The sequence below is a fragment of the Schistocerca cancellata genome, chromosome 12 (genome assembly GCF_023864275.1).
Source record: "Schistocerca cancellata isolate TAMUIC-IGC-003103 chromosome 12, iqSchCanc2.1, whole genome shotgun sequence".
Classification (NCBI taxonomy): Eukaryota; Metazoa; Arthropoda; class Insecta; order Orthoptera; family Acrididae; genus Schistocerca; species Schistocerca cancellata.
The window spans coordinates 8,975,740-8,997,753 of NC_064637.1; the positions used below are offsets into that span (position 1 = coordinate 8,975,740).

The 22,014-nt window shown below is 41.6% G+C and overlaps 1 protein-coding gene across 1 annotated transcript in view; it reads right to left on the minus strand.

The window, feature by feature from the left end:
• Positions 1-9,110: 9,110 nt before the first annotated feature.
• Positions 9,111-22,014, minus strand: part of LOC126109887 (uncharacterized) — a 142,741-nt gene continuing 129,837 nt past the window's right edge. The window contains exons 7-8 of the mRNA XM_049914975.1: positions 20,445-20,669; positions 9,111-10,193 (exon numbers count right to left, since the gene is read on the minus strand). Coding sequence (XP_049770932.1) covers positions 10,091-10,193; positions 20,445-20,669 — 328 coding nt within the window. The 3' untranslated portion in view covers positions 9,111-10,090. The remainder of the gene's footprint in view (positions 10,194-20,444; positions 20,670-22,014) is intronic.

Genomic DNA, 22,014 nt, shown 5'->3' on the forward strand with positions numbered 1-22,014 from the left:
TGCCTTTGATTGTGTACACCCCCCGGGTTACAGGAGTGGAGTAGGTAGTGGTGGGAGGGTGCATGGGACAGGTTTTACACCGGGAGCGGTTACAAGGGTAGGAGCCAGAGGGTAGGGAAGGTGGTTTGGGGATTTCATAGGGATGAACTAAGAGGTTACGAAGGTTAGGTGGACGGCGGAAAGACACTCTTGGTGGAGTGGGGAGGATTTCATGAAGGATGGATCTCATTTCAGGGCAGGATTTGAGGAAGTCCTGCTGGAGAGCCACATTCAGAATCTGATCCAGTCCCGGAAAGCATCCTGTCACAAGTGGGGCACTTTTGTGGTTCTTCTGTGGGAGGTTCTGGGTTTGAGAGGATGAGGAAGTGGCTCTGGTTATTTGCTTTTGTACCAGGTCGGGACGGTAGTTGCGGGATGCGAAAGCTGTTGTTAGGTTGTTGGTGTAATGCTTCAGGGATTCCGGACTGGAGCAGATTCGTTTGCCACGAAGACCTAGGCTGTAGGGAAGGGACCGTTTGATGTGGAATGGGTGGCAGCTGTCGTAATGGAGGTACTGTTGCTTGTTGGTGGGTTTGATGTAGACGGACGTGTGAAGCTGGCCATTGGACAGGTGAAGGTCAACATCAAGGAAAGTGGCATGGGATTTGGAGTAGGACCAGGTGAATCTGATGGAATCAAAGGAGTTGAGGTTGGAGAGGAAATTCTGGAGTTCTTCTTCACTGTGAGTCCAGATCATGAAGATATCATCAATAAATCTGTACTAGACTTTGGGTTGGCAGGCCTGGGTAACCAAGAAGGCTTCCTCTAAGCGACCCATGAATAGGTTGGCGTACGAAGGGGCCATCCTGGTACCCATGGCTGTTCCCTTTAATTGTTGGTATGTCTGGTCTTCAAAAGTGAAGAAGTTGTGGGTCAGGATGAAGCTGGCTAAGGTAATGAGGAAAGAGGTTTTAGGTAGGGTGGCAGGTGATCGGCGTGAAAGGAAGTACTCCATCGCAGCGAGGTCCTGGACGTGTGGGATATTTGTGTATAAGGAAGTGGCATCAATGGTTACAAGGATGGTTTCTGGGGGTAACGGATTGGGTAAGGATTCCAGGCGTTCGAGAAAGTGGTTGGTGTCTTTGATGAAGGATGGGAGACTGCATGTAATGGGTTGAAGGTGTTGATCTACGTAAGCAGAGATACGTTCTGTGGGGGCTTGGTAACCAGCTACAATGGGGCGGCCGGGATGATTGGGTTTGTGAATTTTAGGAAGAAGGTAGAAGGTAGAGGTGCGGGTTGTCGGTGGGGTCAGGAGGTTGATGGAGTCAGGTGAAAGGTTTTGTAGGGGGCCTAAGGTTCTGAGGATTCCTTGAAGCTCTGCCTGGACATCAGGAATGGGATTACCTTGGCAAACTTTGTATGTGGTGTTGTCTGAAAGCTGACGCAGTTCCTCCGCCACATACTCCCGACGATCAAGTACCACGGTCGTGGAACCCTTGTCCGCCGGAAGAATGACGATGGACCGGTCAGCCTTCAGATCACGGATAGCCTGGGCTTCAGCAGTGGTGATGTTGGGAGTAGGATTAAGGTTTTTTAAGAAGGATTGAGAGGCAAGGCTGGAAGTCAGAAATTCCTGGAAGGTTTGGAGAGGGTAGGATTAGGATTAGGATCATTTTTCTTCGTGGCAAAGTGATACTTCCAGTAGAGAGTACGAGTGTAGGACGGTAAATCTTTGACGAGGGCTGTTTGGTTGAATCTGGGAGTGGGGCTGAAGGTGAGGCCTATCCAAAGGCCCCACTTATGGCCACTTTAATGACATGTTTAACTTGTAGGAAATGAAAATATAATCCTTAATCTTACCTCTCAATAAATTAAGTTTCTTCTGATGCTTTGTACAACATGTAGAATACAAAAAAACAGATTGTGTGTTGCTTAAAGGAAAACACTACATAACTCAAATTCTGCAACACAGATCATTTCATTAAATGGTGACTTCAAACAAGACCAAACAAAGAAATGTTTCTATAGACAATTGAATAGCACGTTTCATATTGCTTATTATAATCTATGGCAGGACTGGCTGGTATTCCAAAGGAGCTTAAAATTGCACCCGTTACATCAAGGTGGCCATAAGTGGGGTAGTGGCCAAAACTAGACCCTTGACCCTATATGAAAATCTCACCTTTTTTTTATAATAAAAAGTCAATGTCAGCCTACATCCTTCTAAATCTGCTTAGTGTATTCATCTCTTGGTCTCCCTCTACTATTTTTACCCTCCACACTGCCCTCCAATACTAAATTGGTGATCCCTTGATGCCTCAGATTCAGATTCTTTATTAGTCATTCAGCATTATTACATGCAATAGACTTCGTCAGTTCACTTAACCTATTAATTTTACAAAATAAATTTTTACATATTTATATATCTAAAAAGAAAGATGATGAGACTTACCAAACAAAAGCGCTGGCAGGTCGATAGACACACAAACAGGAAAGAGGGAAGGAGAGGGAAAGACGAAAGGATGTGAGTCTTAAGGGAGAGGGTAAGGAGTCATTCCAGTCCCGGGAGCGGAAAGACTTACCTTAGGGGGAAAAAAGGATGGGTATACACTCGCACACACACACATATCCATCCACACATATACAGACACAAGCAGACCATATATATATATATATATGTACCTAAAGACAAGAATGATGTGACTTGCCGGATGAGGGTGCTGGCGGGTCGACGGACGCGCAGGCGAACACAGACATACACACAAAGTTCTGCTTGTGTCTGTATATGTGTGGATGGATATGTGTGTGTGTGAGAGTGGATACCCGTCCCTTTTTCCCCCTAAGGTAAGTCTTTCCGCTCCCGGGACTGGAATGACTCCTTACCCTCTCCCTTAAGACTCACATCCTTTCGTCTTTCCCTCTCCTTCCCTCTTTCCTGATGAGGCAACAGTTTGTTGCGAAAGCTTGAATTTTGTGTGTATGTTTGTGTTTGTTTGTGTGTCTATCGACCTGCCAGCGCTTTTGTTTGGTAAGTCTCATCATCTTTCTTTTTAGATATATAAATATGTAAAAATTTATTTTGTAAAATTAATAGGTTAAGTGAACTGACAAAGTCTATTGCATGTAATAATGCTGAATGACTAATAAAGAATCTGAATCTGAGGCATCAAGGGATCACCAATTTAGTATTGGAGGGCAGTGTGGAGGGTAAAAATCGTAGAGGGAGACCAAGAGATGAATACACTAAGCAGATTTAGAAGGATATAGGCTGCAGTAGGTACTGGGAGATGGAGAAGCTTGCACAGGATAGAGTAGCATGGAGAGCTGCATCAAACCAGTCTCAGGACTGAAGACCACCACAACAACAACAACAACAACAACAACAACAACAATAATTTAAGTTTTTTAGAATTACATAGGCCTACCTTAGTGTTCATATCCTAGAAATAGTCTGCTTTTCAACTCACTAGTGTGTATTGCGGTAGTAAAATATTGTTTTATACAAGAACCCATTGAGATCCCATCTTGAAATTTTGCATGCATGTAATCCATCAGACTGGACAACACATATAAGTTTTATTTAAAAAATCCGAGGTTACGTATTTCGGAAATTTCAAAAAATTTTTTTTGGAATAGTTTAAAATTTTCAGATTTAGGTAGCATAGTCATGTTACATATCAAATTGAAGGGATGTTTTAGAGGAAAACAATGGTGCAAGTTTGACCTCTCTAGGTTGTATAGTTTTTGAGCTACAGGATTTTAAAACAATCATCGATTGATCAAAAACAGACGTTCTTTTTTATTTTTTTATTTTTAAACCCTTGAAACTCAAAAACCAAAGGTCACAAAAAATTGAAATTTCAAATTTAAACTAGTGTTAGTGGGTACATTACCCGAAAGAAAATTCATCCAAATCTGAGATATCAAGGTTCAGACTGTTAGTGGATTTGAGATGGAATGACCCATCAGTAAACTACTTACAACTTTTCATGCTCGTGTCAGCTAAATTTAATCGCATAGCCTAAATCTGAAAGAAATCTGCTTCCTTGAATAAAAGGCTGCTGCCACCTCTGTTATACTATATTCCTGCTGCTTATTTGGTATTGACAGCTTAATATTTACTTGATCACAACAGAATATTTCAAAGAAAATGTGTACCTACAACTTTAATAACTCAGTTCTGTTTACAGTACATTACTTTTTGTCATACTGTTTGATATGAAACTTTGGTACTTGCTTTATCAGCAACAATATATTAAACCCTGGTTCTAGATGTTCAGATAATGTGTATATAGCTGGGTAATGAGGTATTTTTTAAATATGCTTTTGGATTGGTCGCTACTCCCAGTTTCTTTCTTTATGTTCTGTGGAAATGTGTTGAATATCTTATGGCCTATTACACATTTAGTGAAATGAGTTAAAATTATTTACTCAAAAACTATGATCAACCTGAAGAACAATTTACTAAAATTTAATGAGGAAATGTAGTCTTTCATTGCTGCAGTGATTGGTATTTCCAAGGTAATTCAGAGTACAGACAACAACAAATCACGTAATATGGCACACAACCATGTTACTTAAATGACAGGCACCCTACAATGTAGGATATAAAATACAAAATTTCGTGTGACCGAGCAACCTCGTGGGGTTCAACAAACTACGCCCAGAAGCGGATGCCCGCCCACTCAGCTGTTTCCAATACAGGTCGGCACGGACCCCCAAATGGGAGATGCAACGGTCACGAATACGCACGAAAAATACCAGAACTAGTGGGTATCTACAACGGACTGACATCTGCCTTAAGTAACTAGAAACACAATAATTCATTAATAGGTTGATTAATTCTACAGATGATGTGCTGTAATGAACATCAGCTAAGAAGTACAAATTTATTATCTTATGTGCGGTATACATCAATCCACAAGCGAACTAGATATACGGCCAGCCGGCACGCGCGGGCAAAGGGGGCGAAAATACACAACAGCACAAGCAGGACGCAACCCAGGATCCCGCACCCGCTACCAAGACAAACAGCAGAAGTCCCGATAAAACGAAATCAAATGCACACAACTAGCGTGGAGACTAACAGTATATCAAGACCACCTCCCCCCCCCCCCCCTCTTCCTGATGGAAAACACGAGGCGACTTACAGCAAATAGCCACACCTAAATTTGTGATTAAATCAGAATTAATTACCATATCCACATACTGTCATTGAAACTGATTCTATTAATGATAGTACAGGAAATCCTTCAAACTATTGAATAGTTTCATAAATTCTTACAAGTTACTGAGAGGCCAGTTGTTATTATGTGTTTCATTTAGAATTAGACACGTGTCTCTCAAAGACACTATCGCTTCAGATAGAAACGTAACAGTAATGTTATTGCAATTCGCAGCAAAATATATCCAGGGAACATTTTATCCGTGTATATCTATAGCAACTAGCCAGCTTAACTCCGTCACGTGATATAAATACAATAACCGGGCGGCACTTAGACGAGGGCCAGACAAACTGTTTTCAATGGCGGTTAACACTGACAGTAGCAATCTACAAACAGAATGTATCAGCACTCCAGGCCCTAGTAAACGTTAATCGTGACATCACATACAGCTCTCACTAGAACCTCGAGTACTAAGCAAGTTGAAATTAACACATTCGAGGACAGACTCAGTAGGAGTAGGAATGGCCGGCCAAGAAAATGAAGTCAACAGCACAGAACCGAGTAGTCTATTCCGGCCACAATTTACAGCACGAGCCCCTCCCTCCTCGATCGGCCCAGGAGGTGGTGCCACCGTGTGCTCTGCACACACCACCGGAAAGGTGACCCGTACTGGCGGTGGGAATATCGCCGATCCAGCCACACGGCTCACCGTCGTCACAGATGCTGTCATGTCACTGGTACCTTCCTCTAGGTTAACTGATTCTGTATGTCCAGGTCTGTCTGTTGCCAGGAGGTCTAAGATGTTACCCTCACGAGTTGGTTCTCTAACTATCTGCTCGAGGTAATTTTTGGACGAGACGTCCACAACAGTGCCATACAATTCCCTGTCTCTGGCACCAGTTTTGTTGGCATAACACTCCCAAGTTGTAACATTACCCTATTTACCCGTGCTAATATATCATCGGTAGAAGCACCTCCGTCGGATTTGGCTGAAAAGTCATTGTCAAAAATAGGCTAAGTCAAATGATACTGTCTGCACCAGATTTACAATCCAAAACACTTTATTTGCACTTTGATATTAAATAACTTTTTGTTTATGGTCATATCTGAGTCCCAGTCACTGTAATTTATGCACAGATAAAGGATAAGCCACACAGTACACTCGACTGATGTTACAATGACGACGGTTGTTCAAGTGTAGTAACCTAAACACTAAAGTGACAGAAGTTTATGTGTGTCTGACATTCAATTAACACAGTCACCGATTAACATCCTTAAATTGTTATCCTTTCAAGTAACTAATCACATCAAAATGAAAATGATATGCACAGTAAATATCGTTTGGAGATAACACAGGTCACAGTCCGATACTGTCATTACAGTTTCCAGAAACCGTTGTCGAAGTTTGACAGAGTTCTCGAGATTAATTGCAAATTCACAGCGAATCATTCAAAAGCGACAACTAAATTACAGAATGATCTCCCAGATGTGAAATTCATATAAAACTCAGTACACAGTGCTAACTTTTCTGCCGACAGTGTGCAGCAATTTTTGGAACAGATCTCGCTCACATTATACACTTCTGGAGACTGACTCGTGTGGATCTTAGCAGCCTCTCTTTTATAAAGCACAAAAATCTGCAGTACATTCAGTTACTGTTATTTGCTGTCCTTTTACAAATTATAGCTAAAGATTTCTATTTGTGAATAATGGAAACGAGGAAGGAAGGTCAGATTTAACATCCTGTCAACATCGGGGTCATTAGATATGCAGATGCAGATGCAGATCGTGTCAAAGACAGGGAAGGAAATTGGCCGCACTCTCCGATAGGAACTGTCCCGGCATTTCCGTAGAGTGATGTAGGGAAATCTCAGAAATCCTAAATGTGTATGACACAGGTCTGAACCGTCATCTTCCCAAATTCGAGTCCAGTGTGCTCACCGCGCACCACCTCGCTCGGTCAGATAGTGGAATAAGATTTGTGTGTGTCGTGTACATAGTTCCGCGTAGTCAGCACGTAGACAGCTTCCCCACAAGAGCGCGCCCCGCTAAGCACAACAGCGCAGGCGCAGTGCTCCTCCGTCTCCGCACTACGAGGTGGCGCTGTCTTAGAGACGGACCAAATTCTGCTTCCGCCGATCCACGTGTTAATATGTAACGCAGCCAATGAGATTGCTGCTAACGTAGAACCTTTTCTCCTCGCGGATCACACTCGCGCAGTGATACCTGAACGCTCGAGGTATTATAACGACTGTACAGAGCTCCGATTAGTCAGTCAGCATTAGTCTGTACCAGTCTGCATTTGTCTGCACCAGTCTGCATTTGTCTGTACCAGTCAACAGTCAAGTTTCAGTTTGCACCTAATAAGATTATTCATTTATCTTCACGGCTGTGTACAGGAATATGGTAGACACTTTGTCAAGTATCAGAGATATGTGAGAATAAGACTGAAGTTCCTTTGGTCTTGGTACATTAGAGCGTCAATTGTAAATAGCATCCAGAACCAAGTTAAGTAGTTTTTAGGCTTGTTATTATTTTTATAAATGTGTGTGAAAATTAATCAAGTTCTGTTTAAAGTTGGTCACCGTCAATCTGCTACTCTAAGCATGCAACTGGCATTTCTATCGTCTGACCTAACGGCAGAAGATAAACACGCCACGATAAGACCACGAGACATATTGCTGACACTCGCCTACTTCGTTAGAGTGACAAGTCATATAATCTGATGGTGTGTGTACCGAAGGTCTTACAGTACACCCACCACAGTGTGACTGAGGAATTTTAAATAAAACAATAATTGCTATTGGATTATGCTGCTTAGTTTGCCAAAAAATGGTATTCTGTTTTGGTAACAACGCTTTAACTATAAATGCTAATTACTCTGAAACTAGTTGTGAGCAAAACTCACCACTAGTTTCCAGACATTAACTGCATCTATAAATACTTTATCTGAAAGCCAGTAATGAGATAGATGTTTACACATGAACAATGATAACAATGTTTTATGTTACTGGTATTTGTAGTCAGCACAGTTTTTAGTAAACTAATTACACCAATGGCTTCTAGGAAACCAGACGAATGTAATGGATAATAAAATTAGCCTGAGCTAATATTTGAGACTTTTGATATTGTGCACATGTGCCATACAAATGATAAGCCAATGATATTTACACACACACACACACACACACACACACACACAAAAAGGAAAGGAAAGGGGGCGGGGCGGGGGATGAGGGAGCTAGCGGTGGGGGGGAAAAATGTAACAGCGTGAAAGAATCCACCTGGTTTGTTACGAGACGTCTGTCGGCACGATATCAAGGGAGTTCTGCAAACAAAAAAAATCGCCGGTATCCCCACTGATAGCAGACGCGTGAGACCAGTTCAGGCATCAAGCCCATCCGAGAGCCAGTACGCAGGGTACTGAGTGCCAGTTACGAGAGTTGGGGGCCAGCTTCCCTCAGGAGAGGATGCAACCAGTGTACGACATCCTTCCCAGCCACATCAGTGCACGCATCCAGGCCAGAGTGGGGGCGACATCGTACTGATTAAGTGGGTTCATACTGCCAAGTTTTTGTAAATTTGACTCCATTCTGTAATCATTCCTACATCACATACCCACTCAACTTGTGAAGTTTCATTTCTTTTCCTCCTCCCCTTCTGGGTATTTCTTGATTTTTTTTTTGTGTCTCTCGGACATGAACTCATTACTTTAAAGAAGATTTTCTGATGACACAGATGTACAGACACAAATTAAGCACAGTCGATCACACTCATAAATCGAGGGGTACATTCGTCTGAATGGAATGTGATATCGCCAAGTTTAAAAATGTTAATTAGTAGTAACCTGATAAATACCTGTATAATTGAAACTTAAAATAATAGGGTATCTGGTGCTAATTTATTATTGTTTCACTAGTTCATAAAAACTGACAAAAGTTTATAACTTCAGATTACCACAAAGAGAACATTTATTTTGATGAAACTTGCACATAATACAAATAAAAAGTGAATAAATAAGCAAGAACAAAATTTTTGGATAAACAGATAACAAATATTTCATAACTATTTTAAATTAATTACTGTACACAATAATACATGCTAGTCCAGCCAGTGATATTTAAGAATGGCTACCTCATCAGTCTTGCCACTTTATCTCGTAAAGAATACAGTCGTTTCAAATCCACTGTCGTTACGACGAGAAACCGAACGTCATTGCAGATCGTTAAAGCCAGAATTCAAACACTATTGCAGATGATTAAACAATGGAAACTTCAGGCTGGAATATCAACAATTTTAAGAAAAGGATTGGCAGTCAGGCACAACTAAAAGACTGTTACACATTACTGCTTTCCGTCAAAGCCTCCTCCGGCGAAGAAAATACGCGTTCATTTGCACGAGCGAACACGGCCAGAAGCTAGAATGTACAACAGTCTTTTCGTTGTACAGGTCTGCTAATCAGTGTAAAGATGACCCACTGAGTTGCACACTATCCTTTTCCTAATATTACTGTAAATAATTTATGTTCTTTCTACACATTTCCACAATTATTTGTAATTACCCTGTTTCAAAACAGTTTCCACCAATGTTAATGTGACGTTACACCCAAAATAAATATTTTCGACCTGACAGCCTGCAGCAGTCCACTACGACACACAGTCTAGTAACAAAAGTTGAGAAGTATTACATTTTGGCCCAGTTACAATATTCCAGCTGAGATGCAATCAGTATTTAAAATTAGTTCCCTATAAATATCATATCAGTTTTATACATTCTCTAGAAAGAGAACAGATATACTGCTTTAATCCTAGACATCGTTATCACTCTTTAACTATCACTGCAACTCTCCAGTCATCCACTGCTTCCTCTGCACTGCGAAGCAACACGTTCTCCTCCTCTTCAAGTTCTGCATCACTCTCGTTATCGGACACGTAGAAAGCCGGTTACAAAGGCCGAATGACGCCGTGGATTTTAAGACCGGGCATCTGCTCGGCCAGCCCTTCTACGGCCTTAGGGTCACCTTGACACTCTTTGACTCCCAGCTCCCTGTGATAAGAATGAAAACACTGCTTTCACTGTGACAACATGGCCATCCAATGGAGTTACCTCTATATTGTGCATGTTTGAACAACAGAAAATTTAATTATATACATGGAGGCTCATATTTATCTCAGAAAAAACAATGAGAAAAGAATCTAAAAGGAAGTGACATACAGGGATACGAGGAGGGAAAGGGTGCAGAGGGGGGGGGGGCGGGGGTAGGTAACGAGAGGAGAGGGGCTGTATGTACAGGGAAAGAGCAGTTCCAGAGCGAGAGGGGCTGAACGAGGAAAGGGGGTAAATGGCTGCAGGAAATACAAATGTAACATTAGTTTGGTGAATAACTTCCTAGTGTTTTCGTTTTGCTTATCGGTAATCCAGTCGCTACGGGTTTATTTAGCGATTATCAGTTTTTCTTTGTAGTTTGCTGTTGCTACTTGCATTCACATATTGCCATTTTGTCATTTGGAGATAGTGAGTGGAGTAGAAAACTGAGGGCCGAGTGGAGAAATCTGAACTTTTCGGACAACAGTGGAGGTGGCCAGAAACGTGGGGATAATGCCAATGGACAGAGCGTGACAAGAAAATCGTTTTGTCATTTTAAGAAGTATTGTTTCGACATTAGTGACTGTCCGCAATCGGGAAGACCTTCGGGGCTCGACGGAGGTAGTTTAAATGCATTAATCCACACTCGTCCGTGTCAGTGTGCCCGGGAACTGGCAAATGCGATGAACTGTGATCATTCCACCATTGTGCAACATTTGTACGCAATGGGGAAGGTCCAAAAATTGGGCAAATGGGTACCACACGCTCTAAACCGAAATCATAAAAATGGACAGGTGGCCGTACTTGCACCTATTCTCGCTCGTCGTGAACTGACTCGTGAACACCTCCGACCGATCCTTACGGGTGACGAGAAATGGTGTCTTTATGCTAACATTAGGAAAAGAAAGGAACGGTTAAGCCTAAACAAATTAGCAACTGTCCTTACAAAGACTTGCACGCATCCACAAAAGATAACGTTATGCATCTGATGGAACAGTGACGCTGTGGTGTACCTCGAATTGCTTCCCTTAGGTGTAACCGTCACTGCTGGCATTTATTGTTAACAGCTGAGACATCTTGCAGACACAGTCTGAGAACAATGACCAGGAAGACTGCGTGAAGTGATGCTACTCCACGTTAATGCTAGACTGCATTCTGCATCACTGACAAAAAACACTACATAGGAGTTGGGTTGGGAAGTCATTCCACACCCACCTTATTCACCTGATCTTGTACCCTAAAATTTTCACCCTTCTGCTTTTCATCAAACAACCTTCAAGGAAATTCGATTCGACACGAAAATGTGCTCCGAACGTGGCTCGACGAGTTCTTTGTCTCGAAACAACGATTTCTAGTCGTAGAATCAAAAATTTACACCGGCATTGGCAGACTATTGTAAACAGTGAAGGAGAATATATTACTGATGACTAAAGTCTCTGTTATGAGTATCTATTGTGTTTATTAAACTTATGGAAAAACACTATGAACTTATATACCAATCATTATGCACTAAAAAATAAGATTCAAGTGCTGGAAATGAGATTCCTATGAATTGTGAAAGGATACACCAAAATAGACAAAATAAAAATGCATATTACAAAAACAGTTCAAAGTTGAATAAAAAATGATGAGATATATGAATTTAGAATTAAAGGGAAGGACCATCTGGAAAGAGTACCCGAATGATGATGACCATTACAAGCCGTGCAGTACGAACCACATATAAAAGTGGAAAAAGAACTAAGAAAGGGAGAGCATTGAGATTCTGCATCCAACTTGTTTTAAGCTGACAGGTATGGTGTAAGAGTGTCTATTATAATAGGAGCCCAGAAACAGGTCAATGTATCTCACGGCACTGGATTTCTAAGTAGAGCTTTCGATTTGCACGGACCGTGTTGTGGCGACAAAAATGTATGGTATGTGCTTTACTGGAGGAAAACTGGGAGCCGTGCTACAGGTCCCAAGAATGGGCTCTCTGTACAATTCCTTGAAATTGATGTTCAGCTAAGGCCACAGACTCATAGCCGTACCACAAGCAAAAGTCGTCAACATAAGGAGTCTATAATTTTCAGTGCAATTCTTTGAAAGATTTCTTGTAGCCTTTGGCTGTCATTCTTTTTATTCCCTGTACGATTGTACAATTTTGGCCTTAGGCCATTTTCAGGTATTATTAAAAAGTAACGGATCCGATTGGTAAGATTTTACAGAAACATGACATCAGACCGGTCTTTAGACCGACAAAGAAAATAAGTCAAGTACTGCAATCTGTGAAGGATAAACACCCTTCTGTGTTGACATGTGGTGTATACAAAATTCTGTGTACGTGTGGTAAAGTTTATGTTGGAACTACCAAGAGGAGTGTAAATACATGGCTAAAAGAGCACAAAAGTCTCTGCTGACAGGAAAATTAGTGAAATCAGCTGTAGCAGAGCATGCTCTTCAGTCAGGAAACCACAAAGTGAAGTTTTCTGAGACAGAAATTTTATCTACAACGTCAAATTATTATCCGCAGTTATGTAGAGAAGCCATTGAAATTTATAAGCATCAGGATGATTTTAACAGAAAAGAGGAGGCAATGAAACTTAGTGACATACGGACAGTAGCTCTGCAGAATCATTAGACAATTTTATCTTTGACAAGATGACAATCGATAGTTAAGTTTTATCTTTGACAAGGATTATCTCTGCTCATCACATGTTACTTGTACCACACCCCCTTTCCTACAGTATAAACACTCCTGGAAATTGAAATAAGAACACCGTGAATTCATTGTCCCAGGAAGGGGAAACTTTATTGACACATTCCTGGGGTCAGATACATCACATGATCACACTGACAGAACCACAGGCACATAGACACAGGCAACAGAGCATGCACAATGTCGGCACTAGTACAGTGTATATCCACCTTTCGCAGCAATGCAGGCTGCTATTCTCCCATGGAGACGATCGTAGAGATGCTGGATGTAGTCCTGTGGAACGGCTTGCCATGCCATTTCCACCTGGCGCCTCAGTTGGACCAGCATTCGTGCTGGACGTGCAGACCGCGTGAGACGACGCTTCATCCAGTCCCAAACATGCTCAATGGGGGACAGATCCAGAGATCTTGCTGGCCAGGGTAGTTGACTTACACCTTCTAGAGCACGTTGGGTGGCACGGGATACATGCGGACGTGCATTGTCCTGTTGGAACAGCAAGTTCCCTTGTCGGTCTAGTAATGGTAGAATGATGGGTTCGATGACGGTTTGGATGTACCGTGCACTATTCAGTGTCCCCTCGACGATCACCAGTGGTGTACGGCAAGTGTAGGAGATCGCTCCCCACACCATGATGCCGGGTGTTGGCCCTGTGTGCCTCGGTCGTATGCAGTCCTGATTGTGGCGCTCACCTGCACGGCGCCAAACACGCATACGACCATCATTGGCACCAAGGCAGAAGCACCTCTCATCGCTGAAGACGACACGTCTCCATTCGTCCGTCCATTCACGCCTGTCACGACACCACTGGAGGCGGGCTGCACGATGTTGGGGCGTGAGCGGAAGACGGCCTAACGGTGTGCGGGACCGTAGCCCAGCTTCATGGAGACGGTAGCGAATTCTCCTCGCCGATACACCAGGAGCAACAATTTGCTGGGAAGTGGCGGTGCGGTCCCCTACGGCACTGCGTAGGATCCTACGGTCTTGGCGTGCATCCGTGCGTCGCTGCGGTCCGGTCCCAGGTTGACGGGCACGTGCACCTTCCGCCGACCACTGGCGACAACATCGATGTACTGTGGAGACCTCACGCCCCACGTGTTGAGCAATTCGGCGGTACGTCCACCCGGCCTCCCGCATGCCCACTATACGCCCTCGCTCAAAGTCCGTCAACTGCACATGCGGTTCACGTCCACGCTGTCGCGGCATGCTACCAGTGTTAAAGACTGCGATGGACCTCCGTATGCCACAGCAAACTGGCTGACACTGACGGCAGCGGTGCACAAATGCTGCGCAGCTGGCGCCATTCGACGGCCAACACCGCGGTTCCTGGTGTGTCCGCTGTGCCGTGCGTGTGATCATTGCTTGTACAGCCCTCTCGCAGTGTCCGGAGCAAGTATGGTGGGTCTGACACACCGGTGTCAATGTGTTCTTTTTTCCATTTCCAGGAGTGTATGTCGCTCTCGGACATCCGACCAGTCAGTCGGCAAGACTCAGCAGAGGAGTGCCTCTGAAGATGTCCAGCGCAGTCCTGGACAAAACGTCAGGAACAGTAGAGTTTCTTGGACTACGACCTCATATCCCAAAAGGTTTACCAGCAGCCGTTTTCAAGTATTTAATGGATGATTTTTTAGCAGCAGATTATGGCATATGAGTCATTGCTTCTATGACATTATGTTATGTTCATAAAATAAATCCGAAGTGTTCACACTATGTTAGGAGCATGTTACTTTCAAGCAGTTGCAACAGGAAACGAGACTATACAATAAGCTACCTACAAACATTAAAACAATAAAAGACAGTTCAAGATTTAAAACTGCTGTCCATAATATTTATTGCAAAAATGTCATTATAGTATAGATGAATATCTTGAAACATAAAAATTTATTTCCAAATACTAAAAAAAAAGTGTTAAATATAATGTATGGAAACTGAACCTTCAGTTGTAATAATATGAAGCCTAAATCAATGTAAATACTCTTGTATGATTTAAAAACATGTATTGTATATCACAATGACTTGTCCAATATCATACGGTATACGTTGTACAACAAATGATCAAAAGGACCAATAAAAATGTAATGTAACTGCTCAAAAGTAACATGCTCCTAAAATAGCATGAACACATTGGATTTATTTTATGAGCATAACATGATGTCACAGGAGCAACGATGTGTATGACATAATCTGCTACTAAAAAATCATCCATAAAAATACTTGAAAATGGCCTAAGGCCAAAATTGTACAATCGTACAGGAAATAAAGAGAATGGCAGCTGAAGGCTTCAAGAAATCTTTAAAAAAATTAATAAATAAGGAGAATGTGTAGCCACTGGACTCGCAGGTTCCCGAAGCTTGAAATCAGAGCCATGGGATCGAGTTACAGTGACACCAGGTGGTATCATATGCTTCATATGAGTGGAAAAAGATGCAGATAAAATGAAGGTGGTAGCAGCTGAGAAGGGAGTGAAACAGGGTTGCAGCTATCCTAATGTTATTCAGTGCAAATGTTGGGAAGCTGTGACAGGTATGGACAAAAGATTTGGAAAGGGTTTTGAAGTTCAGCGAGAAGAAATATTTTTTTCTTGGAGGTATGCTTTGTCTTTACAAATAAATGAAAGGCAGTTTGTTTTTTGCCATACGCGTTGCACTTCTTTCATTTATGAAGCATCTTTAGTGGCCTGAAATACATATTTGTTTTTATATCTATGATAAAAATGCATTAGGTATTAGTCCAAATATGTTACTATGTTATGTTTTTTTATGTTTTTCTCTTGTTTTTCCAATTAGAAACAATTTTTATAGCACTAGTTTCATGAGGTTAAATTATCATTTGGTGTTACTTATGATTTCCATTGATGCTAGTTCATGTGTGTGGTCCTGGAGATGTGTTCATTTGTTACCCATAATCCAGATGGCCAATTTCTGTTACTTTTTTCACCCACCTTTATTGCAACACTTCACTTGCACTTTCACTGTGTGTTCGCCATGTGATGTTTACCACAGGTAATGTTGCCAATTGTCACTGTGTGTTTCTCTTTCATCTTTTGTTTATATTGTGTGTATGGCTTGATATTTTTCATTTGTTTTGTGTGTGTGTGTGTGTGTGTGTGTGTGTGTGTGTGTGTGTGTGTGAGAGAGAGAGAGAGAGAGAGAGAGAGAGAGAGAGAGAGAGAGAGAGAGAGGAGTGGGGGGGAGGGAGGGGAGAGGGGGAGGGAGGGGGGAGAGAGAGAGAGAGAGAGAGAGAGAGAGAGAGAGAGAGAGAGAGAGAGAGAGAGAGAGATGTTCCACATCTCTGTTATTGTTTTAATGACTGATCTGTGAGTAACTGCTTTTATTGATTTTGTCATTAAGTACTTCCTTATTCATTTCAAGGACTCTTTGTATATGAAAGTTTTCCTATAATGTCTGGAGTTTTTTTGTTGTAGTTGTTAACCTTAATAATTTCCATGTCCTGTTCCATGTTGGATAGTTCATGTCCTTGTTTTATCAGGTATTCAGCAGAGTCATAAGAAGTTGGAAATATAAGAATATCAATTCTAAGTTCTTTATGCCTAGTTTTGAAATTCCCACCTGTCATCACCAGATATACTGAATCATGTTCTCAGCACTCTTAACTAGTATATTCCCGTGTTCAAAAAGATTTCGGGCTTTCAACCAGTCGTCGTAAACTTCATTGCACGATATTTCGACTGTACAGCTACCAGCCATCTTCAGGCGAGCCGAACGAGGACTGACAAAGATGTTCTCCACGTTCGCCCTCGCTGGTGGAATTGCAATACTCAGCTGCCGTCGGTATTGTCACTGGTCGCAGCTATCGAAGTCTTCTGGCGTCTTCATCTCGAGCAAATTTCTAGATGACGGATTCCATGCATTATTCAATCGGTAACCACTGTCACGGTTCATTAGATTTCCCGCAATGCATATTTCCACCGATTCTTTGATAATGGAGTCCCAAAAAGTTGTTGCAGTGGCCAAAATCAAAGTTTTGTCGTACTCCATAGAATGTCCATTAGAAATACAATGTTCCGCAACTGCAGACTTACTGGGTTGCAGTAGGCGAGTGCATCGTTGGTGTTCTGTACATCACTCTTCCCCTGCACGCGTTGTCTGTCCTATATAGGCCATACCACATTGACACGGCATTTTGTAAATTCGCGCCTCCCGCAGTAGCAAATCATCCTTCACCGATCCCAGCAAATCCGAAATCGTAGAAGGTGGACTAAAAACCACTTTCACACGAAAATGATTAAGAATCCTTGCTATCTCGAAGGAGATATTTCCGACAAAGGGAAGAAAAGCTAGGGACTCGGCTGGCGCGTTCTCCTCTTTATCCACTTCCCGGCTCTAGTTGAGAAGGCCCCGTTAATTTGCCGGGTCGAGTACCCATCGTCTCTGAACACCGTCCTCAAATGTGCCAGTTCCGTAGGCAAATTCTCTGCATCCGACACTGTGTGTGCCCTGTGTACAAGGGTTTTACGTACACTCACGGTCTGGGATGGGTGATGGCAACTTGAAGAATGCAAATACAAATCAGCGTGAGTGGGCTTCCGATAGACAGAATGTCCCACAGTGCCGTCACTCTTCTGTTTAACCAAAACGTACAGGAATGGAAGGCAGCCATCTTTCTCTAGTTCCATAGTAAATCGAATATTCTCACGGACGGAGTTAAGATGATGAAAAAACTCCATTACCTTTTCTTCTCCGTGGGGCCGCAATATGAAAGTGTCACTGACGTATCTCCAAAAAACAGTTGGTTTACAGACTGCTGATTCGAGCGCTCTCTCCTCAAAATCCTCCATAAAAAGGTCAGCCACCAGAGGAGACAGAGGACTGCCCGTGGCGACACCGTCAGACTGTTCAAAATATTCCCGGTTAAACATAAAATAAGTTGAAGAAAGAGTATGTCGAAACAAAGCAGTAATGTCCGATTCAAACTGCTGACCAATTAGAATCGAGGAATCCGCAAGAGATACTTTTGTGAAAAGGGAAACTACATCAAATCTCACTAGAAGATCCGAACTACTTAAGTGGAGAGCCCCCAGTCTGTTAATAAAATCAGCAGAGTTCCGTATATGGTGTGAACATTTGCCAACAACTGGTCTCAACAAATATGCTAGATGTTTGGCTAAATGTGGGTGCATCAATATTACTGACTATAGGCCGTAAAGGCAGACCTTCTTTATGCACTTTAGGAAGACCGTGCAGCCTCGGTGGTACACTCCTTGGTATATATCTGGTTTGTCTGTTGTTGTTTGTAAATGTGACAGGAATGTGTATATCATTCCACAAGCAATGTGTAATCCCTGTTTGTCTAGTGTATTTGTTATTCTGTGTGTATATTAAATTTTACCATTTCTTTCTGTTAGTTACGTCTGTCAGTGTGTGTTGTAGTGTCTATGGCATTTTGAGGTGTTTCTGTTCTCTGCTTGTTTTCATTTTTCTTTAGTTATATTTTGATTTTGTGGTTGAGTCTTTTGCACTATATGAATCTTATAAACATTGTCTGGCAATTAGTTGTAAGGTTGTAATTCTTTTTCATGGTTTTCTTGGCTAAGTGGTATATGTCATAGGGTTGACAATTTTTTTATTTTACCGATAGTTGGTTGAAGCATGTGTAATTGTATCTGTGGCTCTTCGCTTTCTGAATATGTCAAATGTGTGCCTACTGCTGTCTCTCTTTATTGTTATATCCACGAAATGTTTTTGATTTTGTGTTTCTTTTTCCACGGTGAATTGAATTTTGTGTGTGTGTGTGTGTGTGTGTGTGTGTGTGTGTGTGTGTGCTGTTTATATCTGTATGAAGTATATCTATTTACTCTGTTGGTTCATTCACCCTACAGATTATGTAATCCACAGATCTGTACCAGTAAACAATTATGTGTCATTTCCTTATGATGTTTTTATCGAAGAATGTGTTTTCTATGTGGCTGATAAATATGTTTGCCAATGTTCCTGATACTGACGATCACACTGGAAGGCCATCATTATGTAAGTAAAATTCCTTCTCAAACTGGAAGTAATTTTTGGATGTGATTGCTTTTATTTCTGCAGGTAGTTTGTTATATGTCAGTAGATTTTCTTCAATTAGTTTTATTGTGTCTGCATTGCGTATCAAGTTGTACATATTCACTATGTTGAAAATGATGAGAGGTGCTGTTTGTGATATGTGTAAGTTTTTTATTTGTGTTATGGACTCATTTGTTTTTCACTGTTCTGCTGCTCTTCATTTCATATTGCTGTGCGTTACAATTTTGTTCGTGTGTTTTGCCACGTGGTAGGTAGTGCATTCATCAAGTTGATAATGGGCCTCACTGGAATAAGGGGTTTGTGAACCTGGGGTCGGCCTTCGAGTGTTGGAGATTTTGGGTTCTTCTGTGTGATGTGTTGCTTTTGTTTACCTGTATGTGTTTGATGTCTTTGAAATTGTTTTTTATGTGTGTCTGGAAATGTGCTGCTGGATCAGATTTCAGTTTTCTGATATTGTTCAAGGAGATGAAATCTTTGATTTTTTTTTTCTCTATATTGCTCTTCATTGATCAGTACTGTGCTGCTCCCTTTATCAGCTCTTGTGACGATGGTTTAATTTCATTATATTTTATTATCTTCCTGTCAATCATTTATACGAATATGATGTTATTAAAGTGTAGCTTTCCTGTTAATTTCTTAGTTGTGTTGTTTTCTGTTCGAAGTTTGTTGGTGACATTTTAATTCTGACAGAGAAAAGGTTTGCTGCTGACATTGTAATCCTGTCAGAGGGAAGATATGACTCAGAAAAGCAGTTTAACAGAATGGCTACTGTCTTGGAAAGAGATTATAAGATGAACATCAACAAAAGTAAAATGAGGGTAATGGCATGTAGTCAAATTAAATCAGGCAGTACTGAGAGAATCAGATTCAGAAATGAGACAATTAAATCAGGCAGTACTGAGAGAATCAGATTCAGAAATCAGACACTAAACGAGTGAATGAGTTTTGCTATTTGAGCAGCAAAATAAATTATGCTAGTTAAAGTAGAGAAGATGTGAAGCAGCAAGTGAAAATATGAAGAAAATCACTTCTGAAGAAGAGCTTAGGAAGTCTTTTCTGGCTGGAGTAAAGCCTAGTATAGATTTGAAACATGTAAAATAAACAGTTCAGTTCAGACAAGAAAACAATAGAAGTTTTTGAAATAAGGTGGTGCAGAAGAATGCTGTAGATTAGATGGGTAAATCCAATACCCGAGGAGAAAGTAGAGAGAAACTGGGGAAGAAAAATATTTATGGCACAACTCGATTAAAAGAAAGGATCTGTCAGTAAGACCCCACCTGGGAGGGAAGTACGGTGGGTAAAAACTGTAGAGGGATACGATGGCTCAAATATGTGGCTGGAAGACAGCCGTTTCCAACTGGAATGTGTCTTCAGGATGTCATACTGATAAGCAGTGGCATTAAAGCACTGTCCCACTTCTCAGTATGCTCTATATTTAGGAACCCATTGCCAAACACACAGTGTGAACTGCAGGGTAATCTAACAGGTTACCTGAGATTGACGAGCTTTTCTGGAAACTTTTCAAACGGCACTCCAGCGACAACGGAATAATCGAATGTCAGGCAGCGCACACCTGACAATTCGAGGATGCTGCTCACACCCGGTTGCAGCCTCGCAAAAGCCATATTTTCCATTCGAAGCGTGTGAAGTCGCGGCAGCCCGACGAGGTAGGGGAATAGGGCCCCGCCGAGTGTTCTGCAATCTGTCACGTCCAATCTGAAACAAACCGCGAGAGTGCTGTCATTTATTTGGGGACAAGCTGGTAGAGAGAACTGTAATGGATTTTACTTCCAGTTGTCGCCTGCAAAACAGAGAATCTTTGATGGAAATCAAAAAATTACGAATATCTTCAAGTAAAAGTAATTAAATCCAATACAACGTATCGGTTTAGTGCGTACGTTCGTAGCATTTTTCCGTAAGTTTAATAAACACAAAAGATACACGTAACAGTCTTATGTCGTCAATAATATGTTCTCCATCACTATTTACAACATCTGCCAACACTGGGGTAACATTTGAGTTCTGCAGCTGTAGAAATCATTTGGTTTTGAGGCAAAGAACTTGTCGAGCCATGTTTGGAGCACATTTTCACCCGGAAATGAAGTTTCTTTAATGTTGTTTGATAGCGAATAGAAAAGGTGAAAAACTGAGGGTGCAAGATCAGGTGAATAAGATGGGTGTGGTGTGACTTCCCAATCCAATTCCTGTCAGTCTAGCAGAATGCAGGCAGGCATTATTGTGCAGCAGCATCACTTGACCCCATCTTCCCGGTCACTGTTCTCAGATTACATTTGCAAGATGTGTCAGTTTTTGACAATAAACGTCAGCAGTGATGGTTACACCTCGGGGAAGCAATCTGTAGTACACCCCTCCGTTGCCGTTCCACCAGATGCATAAAATTATTTTTTGTGGATGTGCAGAGGCCTTACACGGGGAGTTGCTGCTTAATTTGGGCTCAGCCATTCATTTCTTTTCCTTACGTTATCATAAAGGAACTATTTCTCACCTCTAGTCACGATACGGCATAGGAACGGTCAGTGTTGTTCACGAGCCAGTGGATGATAAATAAGCAGAGATGCACATATGGATACCCACTGATTTTTGTGATTTTGGCTTGGAGCATGTGGTATCCATGCAGCCAATTTTTGAACCTTCCCCCTGCATGCAAATATGATATGATGGTGAAATGATCATAGTTCATCACAGTTGACAGTCCTCAAGAACACCAACATAGATCATTGTGGATTCAAGCATTTAAATGATCATCATCAAACCCTGAAGTTCTTCCTGAATGTGGAGAGTACTAATAAGATAATGATACTGTTTAAGGACAGGCATAGGGCAAAATGTCTTCTTGTACTTTAACATATGTATCTCCAACAATATGACACCTAAAATGCTAAAACTTGAGGCTATTATGTACAACATAATGCTTGATATTCTGTGCAGTTTTTGGTTGACAATGCATGTTGACAAACATCTTATAAGGATTTTATTTTTCAATTACCACTATTTCTATAATGCACCTTTTCTTGTAAACTACTCGAACAATAAAAGTGGA